General features: G+C 45.4%; 9 protein-coding genes across 9 annotated transcripts; 5 read left to right on the top strand and 4 right to left on the bottom strand.

Annotated features, from left to right (window-relative positions):
* Positions 1 to 899: 899 nt before the first annotated feature.
* On the bottom strand, positions 900 to 5,896 carry BYT42DRAFT_581253 (uncharacterized protein). The gene is made up of 17 exons (XM_051569597.1): positions 4,958 to 5,896; positions 4,849 to 4,875; positions 4,261 to 4,787; positions 3,894 to 4,186; positions 3,748 to 3,830; positions 3,512 to 3,689; positions 3,389 to 3,450; positions 3,274 to 3,332; positions 3,108 to 3,220; positions 2,975 to 3,051; positions 2,700 to 2,909; positions 2,560 to 2,635; positions 2,330 to 2,498; positions 1,873 to 2,273; positions 1,789 to 1,804; positions 1,645 to 1,729; positions 900 to 1,587 (listed from the first exon to the last, which is right to left on the bottom strand). Exons 1-17 carry the CDS (start codon positions 5,795 to 5,797, stop codon positions 946 to 948), a joined length of 3,858 nt encoding a protein of 1,285 aa, XP_051420717.1. The 5' UTR covers positions 5,798 to 5,896; the 3' UTR covers positions 900 to 945.
* Positions 5,779 to 7,828, bottom strand: BYT42DRAFT_581248 (uncharacterized protein). Its single transcript, XM_051569596.1, has 5 exons — positions 7,646 to 7,828; positions 7,447 to 7,580; positions 7,280 to 7,374; positions 7,143 to 7,206; positions 5,779 to 7,073 (listed from the first exon to the last, which is right to left on the bottom strand). Exons 1-5 carry the CDS (start codon positions 7,749 to 7,751, stop codon positions 5,907 to 5,909), a joined length of 1,566 nt encoding a protein of 521 aa, XP_051420716.1. The 5' UTR covers positions 7,752 to 7,828; the 3' UTR covers positions 5,779 to 5,906.
* Positions 7,829 to 7,917: 89 nt separating this feature from the next.
* BYT42DRAFT_501960 (CoA-transferase family III domain-containing protein) lies at positions 7,918 to 9,453 on the top strand (the record flags this gene model as incomplete). The annotated part of the gene is made up of 6 exons (XM_051564798.1): positions 7,918 to 8,066; positions 8,127 to 8,385; positions 8,445 to 8,493; positions 8,556 to 8,656; positions 8,738 to 8,886; positions 8,985 to 9,453. 6 exons carry the CDS (start codon positions 7,918 to 7,920, stop codon positions 9,451 to 9,453), a joined length of 1,176 nt encoding a protein of 391 aa, XP_051420715.1.
* Positions 9,454 to 9,487: 34 nt separating this feature from the next.
* On the bottom strand, positions 9,488 to 10,420 carry BYT42DRAFT_78605 (peptidase M76). The gene is made up of 4 exons (XM_051572833.1): positions 10,214 to 10,420; positions 9,996 to 10,146; positions 9,907 to 9,941; positions 9,488 to 9,844 (listed from the first exon to the last, which is right to left on the bottom strand). Exons 1-4 carry the CDS (start codon positions 10,243 to 10,245, stop codon positions 9,523 to 9,525), a joined length of 540 nt encoding a protein of 179 aa, XP_051420714.1. The 5' UTR covers positions 10,246 to 10,420; the 3' UTR covers positions 9,488 to 9,522.
* Positions 10,076 to 13,183, top strand: BYT42DRAFT_78411 (TH1 protein). The gene is made up of 15 exons (XM_051572832.1): positions 10,076 to 10,161; positions 10,231 to 10,408; positions 10,466 to 10,511; positions 10,570 to 10,820; positions 10,908 to 11,024; positions 11,095 to 11,247; positions 11,307 to 11,440; positions 11,525 to 11,639; positions 11,704 to 11,770; positions 11,838 to 11,959; positions 12,017 to 12,141; positions 12,205 to 12,421; positions 12,484 to 12,618; positions 12,723 to 12,849; positions 12,922 to 13,183. Exons 2-15 carry the CDS (start codon positions 10,304 to 10,306, stop codon positions 13,017 to 13,019), a joined length of 1,812 nt encoding a protein of 603 aa, XP_051420713.1. The 5' UTR covers positions 10,076 to 10,161; positions 10,231 to 10,303; the 3' UTR covers positions 13,020 to 13,183.
* BYT42DRAFT_581235 (uncharacterized protein) lies at positions 13,160 to 16,208 on the top strand. The gene is made up of 10 exons (XM_051569595.1): positions 13,160 to 13,614; positions 13,689 to 13,816; positions 13,891 to 13,987; positions 14,052 to 14,087; positions 14,181 to 14,621; positions 14,696 to 14,814; positions 14,897 to 15,141; positions 15,201 to 15,393; positions 15,459 to 15,608; positions 15,673 to 16,208. Exons 1-10 carry the CDS (start codon positions 13,347 to 13,349, stop codon positions 15,892 to 15,894), a joined length of 1,899 nt encoding a protein of 632 aa, XP_051420712.1. The 5' UTR covers positions 13,160 to 13,346; the 3' UTR covers positions 15,895 to 16,208.
* A 225-nt stretch (positions 16,209 to 16,433) lies between these two features.
* Positions 16,434 to 18,291, top strand: BYT42DRAFT_581231 (argininosuccinate lyase). The gene is made up of 3 exons (XM_051569594.1): positions 16,434 to 17,018; positions 17,110 to 17,541; positions 17,611 to 18,291. Exons 1-3 carry the CDS (start codon positions 16,533 to 16,535, stop codon positions 18,088 to 18,090), a joined length of 1,398 nt encoding a protein of 465 aa, XP_051420711.1. The 5' UTR covers positions 16,434 to 16,532; the 3' UTR covers positions 18,091 to 18,291.
* A 134-nt stretch (positions 18,292 to 18,425) lies between these two features.
* Positions 18,426 to 19,619, top strand: BYT42DRAFT_616776 (uncharacterized protein; the record flags this gene model as incomplete). Its single annotated transcript, XM_051572111.1, has 1 exon — positions 18,426 to 19,619. The coding sequence occupies one exon, from the start codon at positions 18,426 to 18,428 to the stop codon at positions 19,617 to 19,619; it is 1,194 nt and encodes a 397-aa protein (XP_051420710.1).
* Positions 19,620 to 19,673: 54 nt separating this feature from the next.
* On the bottom strand, positions 19,674 to 21,757 carry BYT42DRAFT_78380 (uncharacterized protein). The gene has a single exon (XM_051572831.1). It carries the CDS (start codon positions 21,463 to 21,465, stop codon positions 19,729 to 19,731), a length of 1,737 nt encoding a protein of 578 aa, XP_051420709.1. The 5' UTR covers positions 21,466 to 21,757; the 3' UTR covers positions 19,674 to 19,728.

Raw genomic sequence — 21,757 nt, 5'->3', positions numbered from 1 at the left:
TATTGCTACATCGGCTGCGGAGCATCATTTTTCCTGATTTGATCTTTCATTGTTTTTACTGTAGGTCTCCTAGTTCTTCTTCGCAGTATCGTTGTTACAGCAACGCCAGGCAGCACGATGTGAAGTAAGTGAAGTAAGGTAGGTGAAATGGGTGGGTTCAAAAAAAAAGACACTGCAGAAAAAAGGCGGAAAAGGAAAAAAAAAAAAAAAAAAACCATGAAAACAGACTGCAGTAAAAAAAAAAAAAAAAAAGACCGCTAGGGAAAAAAAAGTTGGCCGACGAAGGAAGAGGAAAGTCGAAAAATGGCAATGGGAAAAATGAAGGTGGGATGAGGTGAGGTGAGAGGGGAAGGTTGGGGTGGGGTAGGCTGACCTTTTTGTAGACAGACGAATTCGAGCCGGTTGCTGTCAAAAGGGTGAGTTGTCTATTTTTTCGCTTGTTGTTTTGCTTGTCATCCATCATCCTCTGCCGTTGTCTGCCTCCCGCCTTTGCTATGGTTTCTTCTCTCTGGTTGCCTAGATATCACTGGTTCAAGTCTCTTTCTGCTCAGTGCTCTAGCATTAGCTTATAGTAGTAGTGACCTATTTGTACTTGGTTGTCTTTCGTAAATTGACCATCAATTGAAAATAAAGCTTTATTTTTATTCTACAGTGCCTTCATTCATTTGCACGGTTTTAATTTGATAAATAATATTCTTTGGGTTGAGGTTTTATGGTAAAAATCAGCATGTTAATATCATTTTAAAGTGGACCCACCAGTTGCAGTGACGAGAGCTTGACTCGAAAGACATTTATCTTGGAATTTGGATACTGTATACGGATATTGTGATTGCTCTGTTTATCCATAACGTTCACGTCAAGCGGACGTGGGATTCTCTGCATATACGAATGAGAGGGAATAAATAATAATGGATATAAAATTTATTATTATATAGAATGGTAAGTTTATGTAAAGATGATCATGGGTGTCACAGTTTCAAGCAGATTACCGCCCACCATGTTTTCATCTTTGAGGTAATCATGGGGGAATTGGACAAGATGTCCGCGTATGCTTTCCAGTTTTTCGCGAATTTCCAAAGTAGAAAGTTCGGTATTGGCGACGTGTCCCTGGGGTATTTTACTAGGATCAGGAACGAATTTGCGGTGCTGTTCGTAGGTGTGCACTGTATCATCAGGGACGCATCGGAAGATTTCTCGGTAGGTCAAGGTATTGTATTCGGCGGTCTTGCGCCACACATGGTTATAAAAATGATCCGACAATGGATCCAGTGCCGCCGTATCCCCTCGCCGGCTCACATGCGGTACCGCTCTAAAGGTATCGTAAAAACTGCGTGTTCGACTTGCTCGATCGATCATGCGTACAGGTTCTTCATTCTCACATCGACGAATATCCTCCTCGTTGGAAACGCTAATGGGACGTAAATGATCTCCCATTGACTGGCTAATATAGCTATTGATCACAGACTCTTCGCTGGCATAACTGTGTCTAGCAGGTAGCAACTCGGACCAGTCTTCAAAATTTAAGAGGCCAAGATGCTCTTTCCACAATTGCATTCGTAAGGTGTAAGCAAATTTGGCCACTTTGCACTAGAAATCCACAATGTAAGTCAAGGTTGGCAGCCTAGGAAAAAAGTTCAAGTTCACCTCTTTTCCGTCTATCAGGGATGGAATCATTTCCGTATCTTCCACTAGCATGGCAATTTCTGAATCGCGATTACCTAATTGTGAACTAAAGCAACCAAGTATGGTTAAATTATGCATGGTAAGCTGTACAGTAGAAAGATTTACCGATCATTGATATTCGCTGTGAAGTGTCCATGTTAGTACTGTTGCAATTTTACAGCATAATTCGGTTGAGTGTTTGCTGCTTACCTGATCCCATCAGCACGATTCGATCGTCCACAATCATCAATTTATCGTGAATATACAAAATTTCGCTCACAAAATTATCTCGTTCATCATTGGTGTTAAAGGTTGGATCGGTAGATTTTCGAGATTCCTCAGACACTTCGTTGGCGTCAACGGAAGCATCCGACAACGAAGCCAGATCTTCTGCGGCTCGAGCTTCATCATCAAAAGGAGACTGTTGCTGGGGGTCCTCGTCTTTGGTTTGCGTAGCACTGTCACGTCTGCGCGGAGGGACCAACTTGCCCCAGTTTCGCAGACTGTACCAGCTGATGTAATCGGACGGCTCAATACCCGCTTCTCGTAATTTTTCCATGATCGAATTGCCTCCGCGTGAAATAGAGATGTATTGGAAATGCATGACCGCTCTAGAGGTCGCCACAGATTAAATCGTGCCAAATTGTTTCATCATTTCCATGCCTACCTTGCCGATGACGATTCGCTCGAGGCCAGATCACCTTCAAATGCGGGAATCAAGGGGATTAGAATAAAGATGCGGAACTTTTCGCCTTTTTCATGAGCGCGCTTAATACGTTCGACCATGGCTTGGGCAATCTTATTACGAAGAACTTTGTCCTGATTCGTCGCGCTGACTGAGAACAGTTGCCGTTAAACGTCTGTATACCATCAGTCATGCCGTACACGAATACTTACTGAAGAATTGGTTTTCAATATAGACATAATGTTTCGCCTGTGTGATACATTCCATGTAAGCATTGTAGATAGAATGCTGCCAAACTTGGATGAGTATCATAACCAAAAACAAGTCATTCACCGATCGTCTTTCTGCCTACCTCTCGCTCGATACCCGAACTCCATTGGGCTGAACTTCGTAGTAACTGGACGCGACAGGTTCCCATGAACTTGCTTTCATCTCTGGCCGCAACATATTCCCCCTTTGGCATTAAAAACGGAACAGACGATCGATGCATACTCTTGCTTGATTTTAGGAAGTTCCAGCGCTGAATAAAGTGGCGCGAAATATCTCGAGCAATAGGACCGACCTTCAAACGTAAACATATTTGTTTAAGCCAAATGCGAACCCGACATGCATGGTGCTGTTACTTACCACTGCCAACGTCACATCATGCCACGGCATGCGCGGTATGACAGTACGATCGACCAGAGTAAGATCGTACTTGGCCACTGGAACCATTCGATGAGGATGACATTTCAATACCGAATACGTCTTTTGTTCTTACCGTCTACAAAATCTTTGGCACGAGGGTTGGAATAGTCTTGACCGGGGAAAATTTCCTTTTCATGGCCAACAGCAGGGTAGTCTGTGAGGGAGTGGGCATGTGTATCATATCGACTAAAGGCTGCATTAAAATACCGTTCCAAGGAATTGGAAACAGAAACATTTACCCAAAGCATAGATCAAGGCCACCAATGAATGCCAGACGGTTATCCACCACCACAATTTTCTAGAATTGCTTGTCAGCACTTTTAGATGCTGTTGTTCGTATTTCAGGGCAGTTACCTCGTGATGGGACCAAAAAAGCACAGTATTGTCAATGGATCGATGGTCAGGATGACGTTGCACTAGAGTAAAGATAAGCATGAAGGCCAGGTTTGGATATGAGGTTCTGCATGTGACATGTACCAATAATGTTGGGATGAAGGTTTTGTAGCCAGGATTTTGTGTGTGCGGAATTGATGGTCAGAGCCAGAGCCATTTCTTTGTACACAACGATATAAATCATGACGCCTTCTCGCGCTTTTCGTTGCAAGAGACGATCTAGCCGAAAATCTTCATTTTCTTCTGGTGGTCGACGCAGATACTGAACCAGATACGTGAGTGGTGGTATACCGGTATCTACATCTCTTGTATGAACTTACCAATTCTGGTGACAGCCACCAATCTGCAATGTAAATCTCTGATTTGGCGGCAAGAATGGCTTCAGCAACAGCATTGAAATGGTCTGTTAGGAGGAAAATATAAGAACTAATTATAATGAAGGCTACAGAGACATTCCAAGACATACTTTCTGCATCGACAAACCATTTAACCTTGCTGTGGTGACGTATAGGAGCAAACGATCCGAATCGATGGTTCTTGACCCACGGACTTTCGCTTTGTACCTTTTTAAGACCTTCTAGCCATTCATCCATTTCGCGCTTTCCGCCTTTGATTTCGATGCGACGGAACTGGTTTGAACAGGTAAGATGGTAAGTGCCTAGGAGACTAGGCTCGGTGGTCGTGATACTGAATCCTTTATCAAAGAGCATCACATCGGTTGGTGCGGTGGATGCGATATCTTGACAAAAAGCAATATAACTTGCAAAAAAAAAAAGACAATCAAACAGCATAAGAAACAAAATGTGGTTGGTTGTCAGTCGACCGAGACTTACGAGTCGCGAAGGATGATCCATTCGGTGTTCCAACGATGAGAGCTCCAAAATCCGCAAAATCGAGGGACGAGATAATTTGTACGATGCTGCAAAAATCCTTCTTTGCCTTTCCAACCCATGTCCTGAGCCATACTGATTGCCGAAAGTTCCAAAAACTCGCAAACGTCGTAACTAATCATCATGTGAGCGCGCTGTAATAACTCTCGGAGGTAGTTTGTCAATGCCAAGCGGCGTTTCAGCACGGTTTCCTTCTTTTCTCCATCCGATTCATAGGTTTCCTCTTCTTCTCGATCTAAACCAATGGTTGTTTTGGCAGAACTGATCAAACTTTGAAGTTGGTTTGGGAAACTCGGCGGGGCAGGCGCGTAATCTGACAGGCTGGATTTAAATTTGAGGGTATAATGCAGCGCCACGAAATCGGCAATGGTACGTCGAATCACCCATTTGACATCGCCATACTGCAGTTCAATCCGAAACACCCATTGGTTGACACCATTGGTCAGGAACTCGGAATCGGTGACAGAGACCTAATGGTTGTATATCCATCAGCGAAAAATGCCATGTATGATTTTCCTTTTTCTCACTTACAGAAAGACATTGCAAGAGAATAGGCGGCTACGAATTGGAACATACAAGAGCACATCAGGTCAAATAATTGTTGATTGTACCACGTTCGAAGGTTATTGGTTCATCTTACCAATTTACGCCCATATTCGTCCGAAGAAAGGGCAATAAATATGGGTTCGAAAGCAGGAGGGTAGTAAGGCGCCAGAGCATTGGTGTTTGCTGGTGGGATATCGCGAGGAGACTGAGGAAATGATTGTATGTTGGAAATTAAACGGATCTTATCCAGTGTTTTAGTCCATTGACGCCGGGCCTGCTTATCAATGTTTGGTTCACTGGATGCTTCATGTGGTTGGCTAGACGATGGCGGAGCATCGGCGTATCGAATGGTTTCCAGGGCGGTTCGTGGTGATGCGCTCGGTCGACGGGCCGGAAATGGATGTGCAAAGTAATTTTCGTCTGCACTTTCATTGGAGCTATCGGGATCCTGGTTCATGTCAGCCGCAGAAGGTAACCGCTCGTCGTCGTCATCATAATCATAGGCAGCGTGCGTATTGTAAAATCGAGCTCGGAGCCGATTCTCTCGAGCCGCACTACGCATCAATTCAAAGGTATCATGGTCAACGGTATCTGCTTCTTCGTCGGAAAAATCGTCACTATACAAGGAATCTTCGCGGGTGGGCGGTTCGGGAGCCAGGAACGACAATCGACTGACCACGCGGTTCCACTGAGCACGAGGATCAAAGAGCGAGTCATCTCGCCGAGGCGTTACGGTAGGCAATGAACGTGCATCTTGGGCGGCGGATGCAGATGAAGATATGGCGTGATGATGGTCGGCACCCGATCCGAAGTCAGGGTCAAGATGAGCTCTAGGATGACCGCATGCTGAAGATCTCGGATGGATAGCGGAGTGCCTCAGCTGAGCTTTTTTCTGAGCAAAGTATTCAGCAGTATCTACTATTGGGTTCGACATGAAGCAGCTGGACGGTAAAACGGACGCAAAAAAAAAGAAGGGAAAAAAATTGAAAGAAAAGGAGAGTGAAGCCCAAATTTGGTCAAACGTCCTATTTTGTTTTATTTTTCTAAAAAAAGGATCCAGTGGCCCACGGATTGTTACTTGAATTATTCGCCGTAGGGAATCCAGGCACGGCCGCAAAATTACTATTAAAACCCGCCGCAGGACTGTGAGACGCAGGCTGAGGGGAATGGAATGGGTATGCTTGCTGAGCCGGCGGTGGTGCTTGCGATCCCATAGCAGGAGAATAGGAGGCACCGGTGTGTAATGGCTGTGAAGTGAACGAAAAGGGAGACGAAGATAATGGCTGTTGTTGTGATGGTGGCGGTACCTGTTGCTGTGGCAAGGATGTCAACGGTTGGGATGCTGCGTGGAACGGTGACGAGGTGAATAGATTGGCCGCTGCCGGGGCCGAGACAGTGGGCGTCAACTGCGAGAACGGGTTGGAACCAGTGACATGAATTGTTGGTTGAAGGTTGTACAAAGGCTGAACGCCTGTGAATTGCGGCTGAAGGCTGAGCGAAGATGAATTGGGTGGATTGTTGAAAAATCCAGACATTGGTTGCTGCGTTAATGGCTGTGCTTGAAATTGAGGTGGATTGGGTTGCATCGAAGTGAACGGATTAGCAGGGGACAGCCCATTGCCCGATGACGGTGCAGCATAAAACGACGTTTGAGGACCACCTGCCGGTGGTGTATCCACATCCAAGAGGTTGGCCGTTTTAGCGCCTGCTAAAACAGCCGATTGCCGTTCGGAGATTGTCTGAGCTCGGCCAGCAAGCTCTCGTGAAGGGGGAGCAGGAGCAGCAACAGAAAACATGTTCTCCGCAGACCCAGTGATGGCAGGCTTTTTCTGCGCATCCTGTAAGAGACTGGCAGCCACTTCGACATTACCGGCTGAACGACGAAGCGCATCACGAATCGACGCGATATCTGAAAATCCCATGCCACACAAGTGGGCCATTTTCTGCTCATCTGTTAAATGCTCGGCTGAGTTTGTCCGATTTGTTGTGGAGGTGCGTGACAACACTTGCACGGCCGCGGCCACATCGCCTTGGGTTTGCATCAACACTTGCTGGTTGCGCTCGGTGTCTACGAAACCCATTTCTCGAAGCTTGCTCAAACCGTCGGCATAGCCACGGTCTTTGTCTCGAAAAATCACAGGAACGGACGACGATCGTTTGGGGATATCATGGACATTGCTTCGCACTTCCAAAGTATTCGATCTTGGCGGCTATGAGTATGATAATGATCATCATCAGCTCTCTTATTTTTTGCTGCATGTATCTATTCTTTCACTTACAAGCGCCGGTTCTTCCATGAATAAACGTTTCTCCCATTTACTGCGAATATACTTTTCCATGCTACTATTGACCAGACGATGATGGGATTAGATGATGATGGTCACTTCATCACGATTGAACTGATATAGAAACTTACTGTTCTCCTTCGTCGGCGAATGGCAAAGGATGCTTTTCGGGATGCGGATTCACTTTGCTGTTGACCTGATTGTTCCCACCTGCCTTGCGTAGCATCTAGAATGGATCGGGAAGTGTGAGTGAGTTGCAGCCATGAGGACTCTATATGAAGAAAAGAAGTCATCTTACCTCGATTTGATCGGCAGTCCAGGTGTCCATGGTCATGGATTTCACTCGGGAGATGTGGGTGCCCATCTTTCGATGAATCCCCGCGCATCGAATACAAAGAAAGATGCCCAAAGTATATGATATCCATCGAGGATCTATACAATGTCGAATAGCGGAGGGTTGGTTACAAGTTACAGTAGAAGACAAGCCGAACACTCACTTTTAGCTCGACAATCGGCACAGAACTCATTGCCCGGTAGTTTCGACAATTCGTTGAGCATGCGCTCATGACGAACTTGGAGTGCCTTGCTTTGTCTTTCAGCCATGACGAGGAGAAAAGAAGGGGAAACGTTTTTTTTTCCTCGTTAATTGGGTTTCAGTTGCACAAATTAAGCCGACAAACGACTGTCACGAGTCCACACATCAAAAAGATCTCTCGTCCACATCGGACCATTTTGCATTGTTTCCTTTTTATTTTTTCTCTCTTTCCATATGACACAAGTACCATTGGCAGGAATTGTTGTGTTTGAACTAGCAGGTTTAGCTCCCTGTCCCTTTGCAGGCATGATTCTATCTGACTTTGGCGCCAACGTTATCCGTGTCGATCGTCCACACACACACAGCACTGATATCTTGGCACGGTAATCTTTCATCTTTGTTGCCATAGATATTTCCAGAAATATTGAATACAATCATCACAGTAATAAACGGTCCATTGCCTTGGACCTGAAGAAACCTGCCGCTGTAGAGATACTTCGTGCCATGCTGCTCCAAGCTGATGTGTTGCTGGACCCTTTCCGCCCCGGTGTCATGGAGAAACTGGGTTTGGGGCCTACTGACCTCTTAAAGAAAAATCCGCGTCTTGTGTATGCGCGGCTCAGCGGATTTGGACAGCAAGGGTCTGCATCAGCAGCTGCAGGTCATGATATCAACTATCTCGCCATTGCCGGTGTCCTGAGTGTAAGAGCTTTCGCGAAAGATGATGAAAAAAGGAGTCTCACACCGTTCTTCATCAACAGATGATGGGCAGACACGATCAGCCACCTTTTTTCCCCATGAATGTCCTTGGTATTAAAAAAAATGAAACAGCAGTGATTAATGACTGTAATTCTCATACTATATTTTCACAGCGGATTTCGCCGGAGGTGGTCTGATGTGTGCATTGGGTGTACTGATGGCGCTTTTCAGCCGTACCAAAACGGGCAAAGGACAAGTCCTGGACGCGAATCTCGTAAGCTTGTAACACATTTGCATGTGACCATAAAAAGGACTGAACCCCATCCAAAAAAAAAAAAAAAAAAAAAAACTAAAGACAGCAGGCACCGCTTATCTCACGACGTTTCCGTACCTGATGCAGAAACATGGGCTGTTGTGGGAAGGACCACGTGGCTCTAACATGTTGGATGGAGGCGCTCATTTTTATGAAGTATACAAGACAAAGGATGGAGAATACATGGCAGTGTAGGTGTTTTTTATCTTTTTAATTGGCGGTCGTAAAACAATTATGCATCAATGTTTTACCGCAGCAGAACAACGCTAAGTTTTTTAATTCTATGTAGGGGTGCCATTGAGCCACCATTCTACGCTGCGTTGTTAAAGGGACTAGGATTGGATCCCGAATCGCTCCCGCACCAAATGGATAGTGATGAATGGCCCAAAATGAAAAAGACTTTGGCCGCAGTGTTCGCATCCAAAACACAGGCAGAATGGACCCGGGTTTTTGATGGTACCGATGCTTGCGTTACACCGGTTATTCACTTCAATAAACGCGTTGCCGATGATGAGACCAACGACCTGCCTAGACACCATTGGCCACGTCAAGCAGCACCTCCCTCTCCGGCGCCTATACTGTCCAGGACGCCCGCGCGACCGGTGCAACTAGACGACACATCATCCCCATTCCTCACTTCCGGTCAACATACGATTGAGATCTTGTCAGAATTTGGATACAAGGGCAGCGCCATCAATGACCTTTTATCGTCCAAGACCGTGTTCGATGCTTCTCAAGACCAAGGATCTCGGTTATAGGTAGCTTAGATCTTGATCGGTTTTCCACCAATAGTCGGTTAAGAAATTTTCATATAGTCACCGTCATCATCAGGATGCGTTGGAGGAGAATGGGGCGTAATCCTTGAGACAACCTTCATAGACTTCACGAACAATGGCTTCGGCCGCGGACCCACAGTGTTGTTGCGTCGAACGTATAGCGTCTCTGAGAATACACTCCCGTTTTTTATCTTTTGACTTGATATTGACACATTGAGCAAGCGCACTTGCCCGGACTTCGCCACAGGCAATCAAATGACATATGCTGTTAAATTTGCCCTTCCGAGTCGCATCAAAAGCATGAACGAGTTCGTGTATGACCGTTTCTTCCAAATCTTCCCGAGACCGGATATTCTCACAACAGATAACCACCCTTTTTTTTCATCAATGTTAGTTTGTCAATGGCATTGGTCCGCATGTGGCAATCCATTTTACCTTTTGTAGTTGCCATCGTAATAACCCATCCGGGTCTATTCAAATATGATAAGCGCACTACTCTCGTACCAGTTGAACTATCGACTTGCCTGTTGTTGAGTTCCAGCGCATGAGCGGCAAGTAATACCTCGACGCAAAGCTCCCTTGTTAAGAGCAGCAATACTATTCAGTAATATGGCAATTCTTGGTGAGGTTTCCAATAGTCGAGCTAATTCGGTCGTGCATTCACGTTCACCAAGTCTAATTAAAATACTTGTAAGAGAATGCATGCTTCCATGATACAACAGAGCGTCCTAATTTTGCTTACGGTGGTCTCGTGGGAAGCTCGTATAACCGCATTGGAAAGTAGGGAAGTCTAAAGCAGAATGAAATTAGTCGGACCCTGCAATCGATTCTTATGCTCAGGCAGAGGAGCTCTCGTGTGACTGATTTCCTGGATTTTTTCCAGTGTGTCTCTTTTGAGCGCTTCTTTCAAATTTCACATAGAACGCACAAAATCATGGTGAGTTCTACTCTTTGCATGTACCTCATTGAAAAAAGAAGTTTGACAATTCAATAGTCAGAGCAGTTGAAAACCGAAAAATTACGGGAATTGTCTCAGCCAGGTAACCGATCGCTATGAACCGTTCACCTTTCGGGAGTGTTCTGACCTTGATCTTGCAGATGCCATTCTGGAGCAGAATATCTATGTCGATGCGCTTTCAGAATATTTGCGTCTAGGTGGAACGCCCATGGACGCTGTCAGTGCCTTGTCCGAATCGTACATTGGTCTGCCTTCCATGTGCAATATCACCGCTCAAGCCGCCAACTCCATCGGTCTTCAGAGTCAAACGATCATGCGAGACGCTATTAGAGAAATGCTCAAAGAACGATTCGATCCTAAACGCTGCGACGCTCTTTTTATGAATTCAGAAGTACGCCTTTCTTTTTTCAGCTCGAGTGAATCGAGAAGCCCTTTGTGTCTTATTGTTCTCTAATCAATTTTGTCGTGCATAATTTAGAATCAGGTTGCACCTGAATGGTTGGACACGATTATCCAGGACCCTCATTGGCGACAAACCATTTATGAACTTATTGAGCAATATCCTCGCTGCTCGTTCCTCAACTTTGCTGTTTTGGTAAGTCCATTATCAATGAATGTTTTGGCGTTGGATTTGCATGTCGAACTGATCGATGTCCCGTTCACAGCGCATTGTGGAGGCAGGTTATTCCGACGAAATTGCAAACTTAAAGACGGCATCTACCTACATTAAAATATATAACATCATTCTGGGCGATACACTGTCCAAGTTGGTGCAGCAAGATGATCTTACATTCGATGAACAATTGCCTGATCTAGTGGTACAGCCTATTACCCGAATATTACGTGTTAATGGAGTGGTTCTAACCGTTTCGAATAGAGAATCTGCTGCGAACGAGAAGAAACATACTTATACGCCCAGATCCTGATTCAAAAGATTCGTGAAAATTATCAAGGTTTACCATTGATGAGATTGTCAAAGGAACTGGAAAAAGCAGCGATCCGAAGAGGCCAGTAAGTCATCTATCCCTGCAGGGCAAGATAATTAAAGAAAAAATGGCACTTCGATGATTAATTTTTTTTTTCGCGTCTTTGTAGAAATGCGTTTGTAGAGATACTACGCGTATATACGATGAACGCCCCCTTGCAGTTGTCAGGTTCATTGAAAGCTATTCATGGTACTCGGCAAGTAACACCGGGAGATATTATGACGGTAAGATCAAATGAAACAGATCATGCACTGGGACAACCTTGCTGACGTGATTCGATTTTGTTAGCTTTATAAATTGTACACATCCCCTAATCCTCCGCCCGCCCACTTTATCTGTGATTTCGACCTTATCTGTAAGAGCGGTCTTCATCGTACTGTATATAGTGTAATTAACTGTCACTAATTATCCTATTACTGTAGATATCCTTCTGAAGGCGGTTTACATTCCAAATTCGGGCCCTATACTCAAGCCCGACATCGTTGAGAAAACCATATTCCTTATCGCCTACGCCGTCTGCGTCAAAGATGCCAGTCCCAGCGAGGTAGGCTCATTAATGAAAAAGAAATATGTTGGAATTGGGGACTTAGGAAATCTGTAGCATCAAAATGCCGAAGTCTCTCGTGTTAGCAATATATTGAAAGAGTTGCACAAAGCACTCAAAGATGATAATACGAAGGGAGCCAATTTTACGGGTGCTATGAGTACCATTCTCAGCGCAATTAGGTTAGTAAATGCGGGCTCGCTTGTATCAGTGACATGTCGAAAATGCTGAATAGTTGATGATAGGTTACCTATTGCTTCCATGGTCATCTTGCTGTGGATCGAACATATTGCTATTCACACACAATATTTCGAAACCTACTTTCGAACCAGTGAGACGCCCATCCCCCATCTTTTACTAGACGAAATTGCCCATCGCCACCCGTTGCAGCAATCATTCGTGTTCGAGACCATCAAAAATTGCTTATCACACCAATATCAAAATTTCGCACCCGAAATTCATGTAGGCACAATGGAGGAAATTAAGTGGCAGCTGGCGAAAAACTAAACTCAGCGGTTGGCTAGATGGCGTTGCAAAAATCATGGATCGACCGATTGCTGTATCTCGTGCAGCTTCATTATACAAAACCGGTTATGAACTTTATGAAAGGCGTAGGTCGCGAATTAGATGACAGCTTGATTGTTCATTTCGTGAATAAGGTCAGTTTTTTTCTTGTGCGATGGGGGTGGGGTCGATCTTTTTTTTTTTTTTTTTTTTTTTTTTCAAAATGGCAAGCTCACGCTATAGATGAAAAAAATTGTAGGTGTTACGAATGGCCCAACCTCCTTACTCGATAGAGTTTGTGGAAGATATGGTGGATGTTATTACGCCTATTGTCGATGTACTGAATCTTATGAAACCCGTCCAACAAGCGATTGATCAATTTTTCGGTAAGCTGGCCTGATCAGAAGATGCTTCACGAGCCCATTGTCATGACCGTGATTCTTATTGTGTTGCATTAGATGAAGCAAGCACCAGTTCCGAACCCATGAATGAAGGCTTGGAAGCAAAGATCGATTTTATCCGAAGGAAAAATAAGCAAAAAACATCCATGAAGTAGTTATTTTAGTATACTGAAAGGTGGGATGGCCATGCGCTCGCTTACTTGATCAAGAGGAAAAGGGAAAGGGTCCATGGGATGATGCGTTAACGGGATTTAAAAAAGTGGACATTTTTCTCCGACTTTTTTTTTTCTCTCTCTCTCTCTCCAGTGTCTCTATAATCTTTGTGCCCTTCTCCCTTGGGATAATTGCATATAAAGGATTTCTTGATTTCTTTTCGTTTCCCTTTACTTCTTCTTATTTTTCCTTGTTTCCTTTTTCCCTCTCTGTTCTTTGTACTTATAAAAGAGATACGTCCTAATTTTTCACCGCTGTTATTTTAACCCATGAGCATGCTGAACGAAGATGATCCTTTGTCGAGCTCCATTTTCGACGTCGGAAATCACACCTCTTCCATTTTGAATACCACTCGACCTATCGATTCGTCCATGTATGCATCTCAGTATGAGGAAGATCCGTGGGGAAGTTTGGGCGCAGCGGATCCTTTGGCTGAGATGGAACGAACTTTTAACTCGCCCAATATTACTCGAACCGCCCACACCGTGACCATGAGCGACGACGCCAGTGATTACCTCACAGCAGCCAATACTCTGAGTAAGCTCACTTGACACGATATAAATAGTGATAACAGACCGATTGTTTATTGATTCTTCTGCTTGTTGCGATAGACGGGGTACGGTTGCCAGATAGTTACAGCAGTTTATTTTCTTCCAGCCAGCGCTCGGGCCGCGTGTCGTTAGCATCCCTGCATAAAACGCTGAACAAAGGCCGTCTTTCAGCTATTGACGTGGAAAAGGTAGTTTGTCAATTAAGCACACGAGGTCACGCGAAAATGCTGCCAAGTCGGTTTTTTATTCAATCATGATGTAGATTATGCAACTTGTGGTGCCCAACAGTGCGTCTGATGTAACACGGCCCGAATTTTATGGAGCGCTGGCACTAATGGCATGCGCTCAGCAAAATATACGTAAGTCAGAACCATCAGCTTGAAAAGCCACATCCTGAATTGTTCAACTCATTCTTTTCTCCAGCAATTTCCTTGCCTTATCTCTACAAACATCGAGACTGTAAGTGTGAAATTAAAAAAAAAAAGTCCAACCAACCCTTTACTTTTCGAAACGCTTTTTGTATTTATACCAAGGATCGTTTTCCATTTGTAGCGATTAATTTAGAACCGACTTTTTACGATACCGAAAAACCCACAGTATTGACAGATCATGCCAAATTATCTCGACGACAAGCACCGGATCCGCATCCAGCCGTGACGTCTCCCGTCTCGCCTTTACATGATACCAAACCCAATGGCATCGATGCAAATACTGGAATGACAAAGAAACACACTGCACCTGTCACTGAACAACATGATAAAAAACGTCTGGACACGCGCAACTGGTTCAAACAGCTTGAAGAAATCAAAGTCACCATTGCTCCCGAGAGAGAAGGATTCATATTCAAGCATGTTAATTACATCGTAGAAAGCCAAAAGCGATCCTCCATTGTTTTACGGCGATTCAGCGATTTCTGGTGGCTTCAGGAAGTCCTTCTGCGCCGATATCCGCTTCGATCTTTGGCTAATTTGCCGCCTAAAAAGTTGGGAGGACGTATGTCAAGAAGTGGACTTTTTGAAATGATCCATGTCATTGCGCAGAATGTCTGATGTCATATATTTGTGTAGGAGATGCGGCCTTTTTGGAAAAACGACGTAAGGGGCTATCCCGGTTCATCAATGCCATTGTTCGTCATCCCGTTCTACGCAAAGATGAGGTTGTAGCAAAATTTCTGTCTGAACCATCGGTAGGTGTTTTTGTTGGAGATCAGCCCGTTTTTCCCCCAAGGGGTTCACAGAGAGAAGAACAAAGAAGCTCATGAAGGTTAGGAATTGGCAGCGTGGCGAAAACAGAATCCGCCCTCTTTAGACGACGAATTTCGACGAGGACATCACAACATCGAGGAACTGGCTCGCTTAACCCCCGAGAACCTGGATGACCTGATAGAGAAAGCGCGGAAGAGAGCGTCAGCTGCCATCGATCATTACATCAATTTGTGCCTGATTATGGAACGTATGATACGTCGGATGCATGGCCAAGCAACCGATTTTGTCCGTTTCAGTATATCCTTAAAGTAAGATGGCGTCATGGCGCGTCAGGCTATCGTATGCATTATTGACGTGAGAGCTCTAGTTCTTTAGCAGAAGCCGAACATCGATACCACGCCTCGGAATGTGGCAACTGCCAACAGATCGTCAAGGGATACGAAAAGGTGGCCAAGCACATGCAGCGTGAAAGCAATATCTTGGATAATCAGGTGAACATTGCGGCGGATGGCGTATTGGAGAATCTGAAGCGATTTCGTGATCTGCTGGTATCGTTCAGAGTAAGTTGAAGAGCGGGATATATTTTGCATGCATTGGCGGTGGGAGTTCTCACATTCCATCGCAGGATATGGATGAACGTCGCAGTAGTCTATCAGGAGATCAAATTGAGTCGTTGTCCAAACGTATCACCAAACATCGCACAAGAATCAACCAAATCAAAGGCGTACCAGGGATGGAGGCCGAAGTGAATAAGCTCGAAGAAGCGGTTCAGATGGTAAGTGAGATGTTGGCAGAAAATCCAGTTGTCACTGTAAACATTGATATGTATACGTGTACAGGATGAACGGGAAATGAAGGAACAACGTGAACGGCGTGTGTTTCAACGATTTTGTACATGGTCGGAAATCATCTACGTGCACAAACAGCAAGCGTTTATATCATCGATTTATCGAGATTATGTGAAGGATATGATGAACTTTTCCCTCAAGAGCAACGAAAACTGGCGAGAATTAGAAACGCCGGTGCTTGAAATGCCGGTTGACCTGGACATGTTCGATTAAATCGTAGAGGGAAGTAGGAAAAACAAAATTTCATGTCCGGTGACGAGAATACCTGGCCGATGTCCTCCCGCCAGAACAGACAGCATACGGGAAACTGTACAACAACCCCCCATCATCAACCCAAAATATCAAAAACACGAAAAGTGCATTGGGCAATAAACGCGTTCAATTTTTTTTATGATTAATGGCGACCATCACGGATCGGTTGAACTTTATCTTGTCTATTGTCGGTTGGATGATGTGGGGAAACGGACACAGATAAAATGAACAAACACAGCAGAGGTTGCAGGCTTTCGTTGATTGGTCATACTTGCCACCGCAACACTGGCATCATCAACCATGACTAAATAGTTTGTAACTTTTGGTGTTTTTTCATTCTCATGTCTCTGGATGTTGATCCTTGTTATTTACATGTTTACTTTCGGTTTCATCGGGATCGGGTTCATTGAAGACTGACTTTGAAAAAGGGTTCTTCCATGGATAGGTTGAGTGCACCAACTGTGAGTCATTCTCGAAACAAACTAGAAATTGAATCCCCGCGAGTCTACTTATAATGACAGGTGCTATCGAACGCTGCTATCTTTTTTTTTTCTCTCCTTCATCTTTTTTCCTTTTTCATCTCCATTACTATATCAAGCATGAGTGCAGGTCCTAAGAAACTCTGGGGTGGTCGATTCACTGGTGCGGTGGATCCTCTGATGGATGCTTTCAACGCTTCGATTCACTTTGACAAGCGCATGTATGCTGCTGATCTTATTGGCAGTATGGCTTACAGCAAGGCTTTGGCCAAGAACGGTATCATTTCTGAACAAGAGCGCGATGAACTGGTCGCCGGTTTGGAGAACGTGATGAAGGAATGGGAAGCCGGCGCTTTTGAACTGAAGCCGGGTGATGAAGATATCCACACCGCCAATGAACGTCGTTTGGGCGAATTGATCGGTCCCTTGGCTGGCAAACTCCACACAGGTCGTTCCCGTAATGATCAGGTCGCTACAGACATGCGTATCTGGCTTCGTGAAGAAGCATCCAAGATCTTGGCCCATCTCAAAGAATTGATTGCCGTCATCACGGCCCGCGCGGAGAAGGAAATCGATGTCCTCATTCCTGGCTACACACATCTTCAGGTAGACTAGGACGAGATGGAGGGAAAGGAGAGGGGCAAAAAAATATAAGCAGCTGGTGCAGTCATACTGATGACATTCTATTTCCAAATAGAGAGCACAACCTATCCGATGGTCTCACTTTTTGATGTCTTACGCATGGTTATGGCAAGCGGATGCTGAACGTTTGAGCCAATTGATTGAACGTATTAACGTATTACCTCTCGGTTCCGGTGCACTGGCTGGCCATGCATTCAACATTGATCGCGATTTCTTGGCTCAGGAACTCGGTTTCCGTGGCATTATTCACAACTCGCTTTACGCCGTCAGCGATCGTGACTTCGTGGCTGAATTCTTATTCTGGGCCAGTTTGACCATGACCCATATTTCTCGTATTGCTGAAGATCTCATCATCTACTCGAGCGGTGAATTCGGTTTCGTGAAATTGGCTGATGCTTACAGTACCGGTTCCAGTCTCATGCCTCAGAAGAAGAATCCTGACAGCTTGGAGTTATTACGTGGCAAATGCGGTCGTGTCTTTGGCAATGTAAGCTTGATCATGAAATCCACCTCACTCTGTTGGATCTGTGATTGACCTTTTTTTTTCGGCTGGTAGATGTCTGGCTTCATGATGACTTACAAGGGTATTCCCAGTACATACAACAAGGATTTGCAGGAAGATAAGGAGCCCATGTTTGATGCCGTGGATACTTTATCCGGTTCGCTCCAAATCACAGCCGGTGTCCTAAGCACCATGAATATTTTCCCCGAAAAGATGCGCGCTAGCTTGAGTGCTGACATGCTTGCAACGGATCTGGCCGAATACCTCGTGCGCAAAGGTGTGCCCTTCCGTGAAACTCATCACATCTCGGGTGCGGCCGTCAAGATGGCCGAAGATCGCAATGTGTCTATGCACGAACTGAGTATCGACGACTTCAAGTCGCTGCATCCTTCGTTTGGTGATGATGTGGCTAGCGTGTGGAGTTTCGAAACCAGCATTGAAAACCGTAATGCCCCTGGTGGTACCGCGCGTTGCTCTGTGTTGGATCAAATCAACAAGATGCAAGTATGGTTGGGTGAAGGAAAGACTTTGTAAATAAATTTGATAGTAGTGGTAGTAGTAACTTGCATAAAAAATTTTCCGATCATCATTCCTCACAATATCATCCTCTATTTTTCTTTATATGAATTCATACTTTTTTATTTTCTGTATGATCTTGTTTTTATTTTTGTTTTTGTTGTTGTTGTGATAATGATGATAAAGAGGTCAACAGGCTCGGGATGATTGTGTTTGGCGTCAGTTCTCTGTGATTTCCATTCCGGCTGTTTGTATACTTATTGTATTTTCTGCCAACAGAGAAAAAAAAAATAGAGAGAACAAAATTTCAGGTGGTGATTGATGATTTCACCTTTTTTTCTTTTTATCCTACAATGACCATTGACCATGCCTATAAACCCGGCAGTAAGAAGAATCGTTTTACAAGCTTACATGCAACGGATTATTTGAAAGTACCAGCCACGCTTGATAAGCCTGCACCTGCATGTATTTTGTCCTGCCGATCCGCCTCGTCCTTGTCGAGTTCGATAGCTTCCTCGACGGAATTGTCGGCGGCAGCTCTTTTGTCTCCTCATTTGGAATCGCAGTTAACCGCTCAAGCCGTCGAGATTCGCACACTCAAACAAGATCTCGCTATTCTCAATAAAAAGTGCCTGCGACACATCGAGCGATTGGCGGCCGCTGAACATGCCAAAGCCCAGATTGAACATGAATTGGAGGATTTGTCACGGCAACTGTTTGAGCGAGCCAACGAAATGGTGAAAAAGGAACGACGAATTCGCATGGAAACCGAATCAAGGTTGGAAAAGTTGCGGAAAGCATTTGTGGGTGTTCAACAGGAACTGGCCGATGAACGAGAACAGCTGGCAGAAATTCGAGATCGATTCGCTTCCTTGTCGTTAGATCAACAAGTCAGCGACGTGCCCACTCAAAAACTGCAGATCGATAAAAGGGCATTGGCTTTGTTTCAAGACTTTCTCGCCAATGCATCCGAAGTGTCACTGTCACAACTTCATCGACTGCCTTTTCTCAAGCTCTGTTACGATCAGGATATTGAACCCTGCCTTAGAGGCTTTTCGCACTGGTCCTTGCGACGAATCGTTGATGCTCTTCTCCACCGGCCTTGTCCCATTGAACCGATTCCTCTGACGTCTGTACCAGGGAACGAACCACTGAGGAAAATGGCATCGTCCGAAGAAGGTCCCAGTCGCTGGTCTCTTTTACGTCGTCACGCTTCCAGTTCAATATCGGACCAATGCTATCTGTGTGCAAGTCTATTGACAGATCAAACTTACCGGTGTCGTTTACGTGAACAAGATCAGGATTGGCACATGATTGATCGGGCTTGCCGTGATCGTCTGGTAGCTGTTTGCAATTTTTATGCGTTTGTGCGTCATGTGCGACTGGGCCTTTATACACCCAGTTCGGTCACCAGTCTGTTTCAAGAATGTCTACGGTTACGACTAGGTATGTTTTGGGCTCGATCGGGTTTACACCTGAATCCGTCTTTTTTATCGGACTATCGATTGTTTGCTTCATGGCCCTGTGACCCGGCGTCTGTTGGTTGAGCAACTGAAAATAAAAATTGGACAGTTCGATAGTTTCTTTATTGGCTTCTCTTTTGTCACCAACAACATATTACGTATAAAAAGAATACGAACAAGAAAAAAGTGTAGATTACATTGGATGAGGAGATGCTGGATCGTGTTTCTTACGCCGTCCAAAGGTCGTTAGCCTTCTGACAAAGTTACTTTGAGAGCTGTGGAATCGCTCGTGGGTATGGTTGCTGTCGGATGAACTCAAGGAACTCTCAGAGTAGCCCGAGTGGTGCACTGCGTAATTCACATTACCCTTCTGAACATTGGTTTCAGATTTGCTGAGAGTGACCGCTCGACGCAAATCCGGTTCCTCCGTCTTCTTTTTGCGATGTTTCGACCGCAAGCTGCCGATGCGAATAAAAGCCGACTTGGATCTTGACAACGCCGCCGATGAAGGCTGCGATGGTGTGGAAGTAGTCGTATCGCCGTTTTGAGCTTGTGCCTGAACTGCATGTCGCCTCAGTGAATCTTTTCGTCGTGGCGGTTCAATGGTCGGTGGCGCGGTGGCGAGTTCGAGCTGTTGAAGATGTTCCTGCATACTTTTCCGTTGACGGCTCTTGCGGCGTGATTGAGTGGTTTCCATGAGCGATCGGCGCTTGCGACGTGAAGGACGATGACCGGTAGATCGCGAACGACGCAGATCTTGTGCATCAATGACGGTAGGCCGGATTAACATGTAGCTGCGCCGTTTCGGGTTTTCAGAAGCACCAATGGAAACATTGGATACCATTGGGGGTATATCGAGCACTACGAGTGGCTGTTGCTCGTATGGATTGGTGGCCTTTGTTGCTACTTTGAATTCCGAAACTGAAGACCACGCTGAAGACACACTGGAAGTAAGCGATTGTCGAGATGGGGCTTTGGTCATCAGCTCTTCCAATGACCTTTGCGGCTTGGGCGGTTCAAAGGATGGATTCGCCGCAGCATCCGGCGAAAGTGTCTGTAGATCAAGTTTGGGTGGATATTCAGGTAATGGTTTATCTTGCAGGTTGATAGGAGGAACGGCCGGTCGTGACATGGCTTTTCGAGAAGCGTTGCTCACAAATGAAGCCAATCGACGTAAAGACGTCTTTTTCTTCAAGGCTGGTACATTGTCGTTGATGTGCTTGTCTTTTGGAAGAGGAGGAGGGCATGATTCATTCCTGTCGGTATATTTAGCAGCTGGATCGAATTTTCGACGCTGCTTAAGCGAAGAAGATCGCGTGGGAGGTGAAACGATGTGGTCTGGATCGCCAGGGACACTCACTGAACGGCTACGATTCACGGGATTAGGTGGAGGTGCCGCTGGCGGAGGAGGAAACGTCATCTTTCGGGGCCTTGCTTTGGGATTCTGTACGATACTCTCAAATGCGTCGCCCGACATGTCGTAATTTTCGAATCGAGGGATCAGCGCCGCCAACGAATCGACCGACACACGCTGGGATCGGCGTTTGGAGAAGGTCAATTCTGGTAATTTGGGAGCCGTGCTCAACTGAATATCAATTGAAAACTCCATATCGAACAAACTCATCATTTCACTGGCAAGATGCTCAGCGACCGCACTGGAAGTAACACCCGTGTCACTGGTCCAGCTCAACCGATTACGTTGCGCTAGACTCTTTCTACGTCCCTGAGGCAACCCAATATCTTCAATCAAACTACTTCGACGTCGACTCACGACCTCGTCTCCTCCTGAGCCGGTCATGGTGACGCTTTTCCGACGGTGCGATTGCTGGGTTGTTGACCTGGTAACTTCCTCTGTCAAACTACGGCTCTTTCGACGTTGCTCCAGCTTGGATGCTTCCTCCGACGGTGACCCATCTGGTAACGCTGCCATGGCCGATGTGCGATGATTGATTTGCGTCGCGGCGCCAGCTTGAATCAGAGCGAGCGATTCGCCCGATATGGATGCGTGGGGATGTGAATAGAATGAGGACGACGAGTCGGCCAGTGAACTCTGGTCGGTATGTTCAATGCAGTCGGACCATACTTCGTCATCATCCTCTTGATCTTGTTCATCGTCGTCATCGCTGTCCCGAAGACGAATAGGCTGAAATGCTTCAATTGTTTGAACATATTGTGCAAAGATGATTTCCAGATCTTCTTGTGTCTTGTCACCTAACGATCTA

The sequence above is a fragment of the Radiomyces spectabilis genome, assembly GCF_025331425.1.
Source record: "Radiomyces spectabilis strain NRRL 2753 chromosome Unknown BYT42scaffold_11, whole genome shotgun sequence".
In the NCBI taxonomy this organism is placed as follows: Eukaryota; Fungi; Mucoromycota; class Mucoromycetes; order Mucorales; family Radiomycetaceae; genus Radiomyces; species Radiomyces spectabilis.
The sequence above is the reverse complement of the archived record's forward strand: the minus strand, read 5'-3'. Positions and strand labels throughout refer to the sequence as shown.